This window comes from Pteropus alecto, unplaced genomic scaffold (genome assembly GCF_000325575.1).
Source record: "Pteropus alecto unplaced genomic scaffold, ASM32557v1 scaffold326, whole genome shotgun sequence".
Lineage (NCBI taxonomy): Eukaryota > Metazoa > Chordata > Mammalia > Chiroptera > Pteropodidae > Pteropus > Pteropus alecto.
In genome coordinates, this window is record NW_006438873.1 from 1,268,622 (window position 1) to 1,276,015 (window position 7,394).

Consider the following 7,394-nt stretch of genomic DNA (forward strand, 5'->3'; position numbering starts at 1 on the left):
TCCCCTCACTCAGCCTGAGGGCCACTCTGTGTGCTGTTTCTCAGACCAGCTACCCCATTCCTTCTCAGCTGCTGCTGGAAAACCTGCTGCTGGAAAACCTGCAGTCTTCTCCCTGCCCCATCACGTGCTCAGCGACACTCATTTGTGTTCCATGACAGCATGGAAGGGTCTGTCTTTGTCACCCAGGTGTCCCCAACAAGGGGCCTGATCAGAAGTAGGCGGTACCCTCTCCCTGCAAGGTCTTTGTGAAGTCCCTATAAGTTTGTGCCAGTAAAATCTGCTGCTGCCAGCTCAGTCCAAACATTCCTTTTCCTTCAGCTTCTACCTCCCCGCTTAGAAAGGAGGCTGCTCAAGGCACTGGAAGGGAAACCAGAGCAGAGCCTTGAGATAATGAGGGGTGAAGAGAAGACAGGAGAAGAGTAGCAGGTACTGGAGGTAGAGCTGGAGGCTCTGCCCATTGGGGTCTGACCTCACCTGTGTCCAGGGCTGCCAAATATCAGGCACTACCCTCCTTGGCTCTGGGATGGAGGGAAGAGCCCATGCTGGAGGTGTAGATGTGGACATAGCCCACAGTCACTCCTCACCTCAGGCCACTAGTGGAGGTGTAGATGTGGAGTGTGCTTCCCAGCTGGCTATGGGCAGGGGTGGTGTGGAGGTACATAGCCCACAGTCACTCCTCACCTCAGGCCACTAAGGTACCAGCAGTAGTGAAAAGAATCCGGACCAGCCCCATTTACCTGCCTGTCCCAGGCGGTCCATGGCATCAGTGATTCTCTTGCTGGCCCTGAAGACACAGCCTCCATGGAGTTTACAGATGTGAGCACATGGATTCTGCCACATGACCTTGGAAGGGGTCCTTAACCTCAGATGAGATGGCAGCCCCAACCAACACCACATTGCAGCCTGTGAAGTCCTGAGTAGAGGATCCAGCTAAGCCACAGGTGCCTGGACTCGTGACCCAGAGGAACTATGAGAAAATTAGTGTCTGTTGTTTTAAGCCATTGTATTGGTAATTTGTTATGCAGCATAGTAACTAGTATATTTCTTGTGTTAGTTTGCTACAAGTGCAATAACAAAGTGTCACAGGCTGGCGGGCTTAAACAACAGAAATTTATTTTCTCTCATTTCTGGAGACTAGAAGTCTGAGATCGAGGTGTCGGCAGGGCAGTGTCCTTCTGAGGCCTCTCTCTTTGGCTTATAGATGGTTGTCTTCTCCCTGTGTCCTCTCATGGTCATCCCTATGTGTGTATCTGTGTCCTTATCTCTTCTTATAAGGACACCAGTCATACTGGCTTAGGGTCCACCCTAGTGACCTCATTTTACCTTAATCGCCTGTTTAAAGACCTTATATCTCTGAATACAGTCATATTCTGTCTCAGAAGAAAAGATGTGAAACAAATATGACAGGGTTGACCCCTTTGAGTTCTGAGTTGGAGACACCAGGAACTCGCCATCTGTAAATTCTTAGAATACATTTTAAGTGAAACAAAGTCCCTCTGGGACTGGGCGAGAGAAATAGCAAATAAGTGGAGTGGAAGCAGGGAGGGACAGCCTGGTCTGGGCTCCTTGCTGGTCCTGACACCTTGGTTTCTCCCTCTCCAGATTAGAGGAAAATTTAGGGGCAAGGTTTCCACATTCCAAGTGCAGTGAGGTCTGCAAAGGAGGCTGAGGGAAGAGTCCTGAAGTCTGGGTACCACCTTTGGCCCAAACCCTTCATGGCTCCCCTTCAATCCTGCCCTCATAACCCATCTCCTACCTTGCCTGTGGGCTTAGCCCCTGTCCACTTCTCTGACTTTGCTTCCCACCATCACTCCCTCTCTCACACCAGTCAAGCTTGCTCCTGCCTCAGGTCCTTTACACCTACTGCAGATCTCTGCCTGGTTGCAGGACAATTGTCACCTCCTCAAAGAGGGCTTCTCCATCTGAAGCAGCACCCTTCCCGAATCCAGCCACCAACTTATTGTGCAGCTTTAGAACCTTCACAGCACATCCCCAGCTGGGATTTTCTTGTCATAGATGTCCTTCCCAGACTCCTACAGGAGCAAACAGGGCATGTCTTGCTCATCACTGCACCCTTGGTCTCTGCACACAGTAGGTGCTCCATAAATGTCCATTGTGAGGGCTGAGACAGAGGAAAGGAACTTATGCATACCTTCCACTACCTGGCAGGGCAGGTCCTCAGCAAACACCAGATGAGGCGGCCCCAGCTGTGGGCGATTCTTAGCAATGACTAAGACAGGAGAAGGGCCCAAAGGGTGGGCCCCATGCCTGTGCAGGGCCTCCCAGTGCCAGCCCAGGAGTTGGCGCCCCCTAGTGGAGCACCCCAGCCCTGCAGCCCTGGGTGTGTCCCGGGCCCCTCCTGGCAGTGGCACAGAGCTGACCAGCAGATATTGCCCTTGGCTTCTGGTGACAGATGCAAGCTCGCCCTGGAGCCACAAGGTGGCAACTCCTTGCCTGTCTTGGGACCTGACCACCAATCCTCAGAGAACTGGGGTCCACTCCTCCAGCATGAGATGGTGACCCTGGTCACCTAGTGAACCTGCAGCTGCTGACCTCACTGTACTCGTCAGCCCATGCAGACTCACAGCACCTCTGGGACATGTCCTACTGCCTGCTGCTGGCTCTGGGCTGCCACCATTGTGCTGCCCCTGCCCAAGGTGCTGCTGGCAAGGCAGCAAGCCTGGCACCCAAGGGTGTGGTCTTGGGGCATCTACTGACAAGGTTTGAACCCCTGATTTGCCATTTACTTGCTGTGTGATCGTGGACAAGTTGTGGAGCCTTGATTTCCCCCCATGCTACCTTCTTATCCCAGCTTTAACACTGACGTCATTGAGGCTTAAATTAGAAAAGATATGGGGTCTCCAAATGGTGGCACTGGGATTTTTTTTTTTTTAATTTATTCTGTAACATTGTACATTTTCATGTGGTTACAGTGTATTCACATCTGGCAGTTCTCATTTCAAAAGGAACCCTTATTCTATTCCCTCCTTCCAGCCAGAAGTGGTTCCACCACAGTCTTTTATAATGTGCTACTGCTAATTTTATCAGGGCACCATTTGGGAAAAAAGAGAGCATTTATAGTGAGGCTACTAAGAAATATTACCCTTTAATAATTAATGACTAGGAGAGATTTTAGAAAGTTCTTGATGTCCCTCCTATTTTTCCCCTCAAGGATTACATCCCAGCTCTGCTGCTCTGACTTTGGGTGACTATGCACCCTGACCTCACTTTCTCCCTCAGAAAACAGGGGCAGTAATCTCTGTCAGTGCCTAGGAAGAGGGGACATCAGCGAGCTGCCTGGGCACTGGGAATCCCTGGGAAACACCCTCACTTTTCTGTCTCTGTCTCTCCCTGTGCAGACGCTGGGGGCCCTGGGCAGTCCAGGCCCAGCCTCAGCAGCTGCAACCACTGTCCCTGGGGATGTGGATCCAATGGGAGCTCAGAAGGAACCCTCGCTGAGCCCCCTCCCTTCCCATGGTGACTGAGGCCTTTGTCACCTTAATTGGCCATCTCCAGACGCTTTTCTCTGCCCCCCCCCCAACTACACCACACTGCCCCATATCCCAGGTCCAATTATGTGCTAATTGGGCCTCTGGGGGCACACAGAAATCCCCCTCCCCTGCCCGTCCCCGCCTTCCTATATCAGCCCCCCACCTACTGTCCCACAAACCTCAGGGTCCTGCTCCCAGGAGGTAGGGACCAGGAGGGCACGGAAGGGATGCCTGGTCATAATCCCCAGCCCTACCTCCTGCAGCCCAGGTCGTGCCCTACCCTCCAGAGTCCAAGGTCCCTCGCAAAGGCCATCCTTCCTTGTCCCCCTCTCCAGCTCTGAGCCCCCAGCCCTGGCTGCCCTTCTTTTCTCACAGATTTGGAGGGGTGCCTTCTGCAACAGGAATACTGTGGGAAGTTAGCCTAAGATTACCTGGCCATGCACCCTGGGGCCCCCGCAGTCCCTGGAGTATCTGAGCCCAGCTCCAGGAAGCTGAGTGCCTTTGTAAGCGGGGCGGCTGCCCACATGCGTGCCCTGCATCCCCGGCGGACCCGGCCCCCCAAAAGGAGACCCAACCACAGGAGGTTCCTGTACAACCAGATCTGCAGGTGAGCCGAGGATGGGCTGAGGGGTGTGTGGGGAGGGCCCAGAGCCCTGGGTTTGGACAAGACAAGGCCCAGACAGAACAGAGAGAGGTGGCCCCCAGGATGGGTGCAGCCACACTTAGCATGCACTTAGTGAGCACCTCCTGCATGCCACGCCCAGAGACTCATCAGCAAACATAGCCTCTGAGCTCCCTGTCTTTATGGACTTATGTCTGGTGGGGGAGCCAGCAGGTCAGGGGTGGCCAAAACAAAGAAGTAAATGGTACACATGATGCTACAAGGCGGATGGATGGACCTTGAAAACATGATGCCAAAGGCAAGAAGCCAACATGAAAGGCCGCAGGTGGCGGGTTCCCTGCATGGGAACTGGAACAGGCAAACCTACAGACACAGGAAACAAAACAGTGGATGCCAGGGCCTGGGGGAGGGGGATAGGAGAGATTGTTAATAGCTATGGGGTCTCCTTCTGGGGTGATTAAATGTTCTGGAACTAGACAGGGTGGTGGCTGCAGAACATCATGAATATGGTAAATGCCACTGAACTGCACACTTTAAAATGGTTCATTTTAAGTTATGTGAATTTTACCTCAATTTTTAAAAATGGTATGGTATGTCAGAAGGTGGTGAGTGCTGTGGAGGGCATGCTGGAGGAGAGATGGCATTTTAGGTAAAGTCACTGGGGAAGAAGCACTGAGCACAGCCCTAGGGAGGGAGCAGAGGAGCCTTCAGATGACTGAGGGAAGGGCACTCAGGCACGGAATGGGCTTTTTGGACCCATTCATCTTTCTCCCATGGCACCCCCAAATCTGTCTCCAGACCTCCCCACATTCACACACACACTACAGACCAGCAGTCAGATCCAGTGACAGAGCACATCCTGCCCCCAAAGGCCCTCACAGTGCCCACCAACCACCATGCTGATTCCTCTCACTGTCCATCAGGTTAGCCATTCTTTGAATGTTCTCTCAGTGGAGTCCTGGGCTACTAATTGTGAGTCTTGCAGTCTTTGGTCACATTATGCTTGGGCATTACTCTGTTAGAACTGCAGTGATCAAACACCACAGACTGGGCAGCCTGAACAACAGAAATTTACTTTCTCACAATTCTGGAGGCTAGAAGTCCGAGATCAATATGTGCTCACATGGTCCTCCTCCCTCCGTGTCCAAACACCAGTCTTATTGGGGTAGGACCCAACGTTAATGGCATCATTTAAACTTAATCACCTCTTTAAAAACCCTGTTTCCAAATATAATCACATTTTGAGGTCCTGGGAATGTCAGGGGATACAATTCAGCCCATCACAATTTGTGAGACCCATTCATACTGTTACTGAGGGGAAACCAGTGCAGTCATCCAGATGGGAGTTGCTGGAGATGCCCCCAGGGGGCAGATTCAAGAGCTAAGAGGAAGCAAAATGCACAGGGCATCATTGTTACTAATGCACAGCTAACTCATAGCACACTTTTGTGTGAAATTATTTTTTAAAGGCATCCTTAAGAAATTTTCCACTTTCGTATGTTGGAATGTGGTCATAATAAATGTAAATGTCAAAGTGTGTGTAGTGCTAGACAAGACGTGCTGCCTTGTGCAGCGCACAACCCTCACAGCCAGTCAGAGCTTCCCTATAAATGGAGTCAGAAATACTGCATTGTCAGACCTGAGAAAAATGGACCCAGGGGCAGGAAGATTAGCACAGAGAAGAAAAATGGGGAGGGAGAGAAGGCACAAATCACATCTTAGATGAAAAATGGGAGGAGATCTCTTTGTAGTCATCCAGCTAATGCCTGTCTCTCTGCAGGCAGTTTGCCAAGATTGAGGCTGCCACCCAGCACCTGGCCCTGTCCTTCCTGTCTCCGGAGGTGCCTCCCCAGAGACCGCCGCCCCAAAGACCATCCCTGCCACCCCCATCCCCCTTCCTGGGGGTGGCCCATGCTGTGGCCCCCGCGGAGGACCCCCATGCTGGCCCCAGCCTGAGCCTTGCTGTCCTAGATGCCTCTACCCTCGACCTCTTTGATAACATTGCACTCACTTTCGAGTGTCCCTCAGTATCACATGACCTGTCCCAGCTGGACCTCAGGCAAGCCCCACATTTCCATGATCCTCTGACCCCACATGCCCTAGGGGGAGGGGACAGATTCTTGGCTCCTGAGGAGGGCTGGGTGGGCAGGTGGGAGATGCCTTGTACCTGCCATTCCCAGGGGATCCCTGAGGAATGGGAGACCAGTTCCTTATGATGCCCAGTCACAAGCCACCCCAGGACAAACCAGAGGCCTCCCTATGACAGCTCTCCAACCCCCTGCCCCAGAGACCCCATCCCTTCCACTCCCTTCCTGGCAACCCCCCCGGGGAAAATGACCCAGACTCCCACCTCAGCCCAGAGCCTCACCTCTGCCTCTATCAGGGGCCCCTTGCTCTCTCCTTCCCCACTTTCTCCCTTCTCTCCTCCCAGCCATTCCCCTGGCATCCCCGCTCTAGCCCCGTCTCACCCTGGCTCATTGCTGCCTTATGTCTGGTTGGTCTCATCTCATTTATTCACAATGTACTGAGCACCTACTATGTGCTGAGGACTCAGCAGTGAATAAAACAGATAAGATCCCTGCCTTTGTGGAGTCCGCACGGGAGGAGGGCAGTTCAGGGGACTGACAATGAGTACATTCATACACTTTTAAAATGCAAGTTAAATTTCCAGTTTCAGATTGGAATTACCACTGTGAAGAAAATAAAACAGCAACCTGACCAAGTAGCTATTTGACACTGGTGGTCAAGGAAGGCCTTGAATGACAAGAAGGAGCCTGCCATGTAAAGGCCCTGAGATGGGACGCTGAGGAGCAGCGTGGCTGGAGTAGAGCGAGCAGGGGGAGAGTGTTGAGAGGTGACAGTGGAGAGGTCAACAAAGGCAGACAATGAACTGGGAGTTTAGATGGAAAGTTCTCTCCATCTCTTTCTCTCAACCCCATTTCCAGGCACAAAGTGTAAATACTAGAAACACCACCCCTGGGAGGCAGGCGCTGCAAGATGGGGAAATAGGCTGCATGAACAGGCTGAGCGGCCGTAGGGGTTGGGGTCACCTAGGCTCCGGGCTTCATTGGCCTTTAACCGTGAAAGTGGCTGGGACTCTCAGTTTCTGTCTCCAGATAGAAGGCCCAGGGTTCGAATCCCCGGCTCATTCCTGCCCTGGGCGCAGCCCTTCCCATCCTTGGCCTCGACAGCCGGGTCTGTACCCCACGGCGGGTCGTCACCACTCTACCCAATTAGAGCTGCATTCTCCACACCCACCGCACGGCCCCGCCCAGGCCCGC

At 52.8% G+C, this 7,394-nt stretch overlaps 1 protein-coding gene across 1 annotated transcript; it reads left to right on the forward strand.

Moving 5' to 3' along the window:
- Positions 1 to 3,928: 3,928 nt before the first annotated feature.
- Positions 3,929 to 7,233, forward strand: LOC112483074 (uncharacterized protein C19orf85-like). The gene is made up of 3 exons (XM_025049648.1): positions 3,929 to 4,098; positions 5,894 to 6,172; positions 7,230 to 7,233. Exons 1-3 carry the CDS (start codon positions 3,929 to 3,931, stop codon positions 7,231 to 7,233), a joined length of 453 nt encoding a protein of 150 aa, XP_024905416.1.
- The last annotated feature ends 161 nt before the right edge of the window (positions 7,234 to 7,394 follow it).

Coding starts and splice junctions, on each gene's coding strand:
- LOC112483074 (XM_025049648.1), top strand. CDS start 3,929: ATGCACCCTGGGGCCCCCGCAGTCCCTGGAGTATCTGAGCCCAGCTCC. Junction 4,099..5,893: donor CTGTACAACCAGATCTGCAG/GTGAGCCGAGGA, acceptor GTCTCTCTGCAG/GCAGTTTGCCAAGATTGAGG.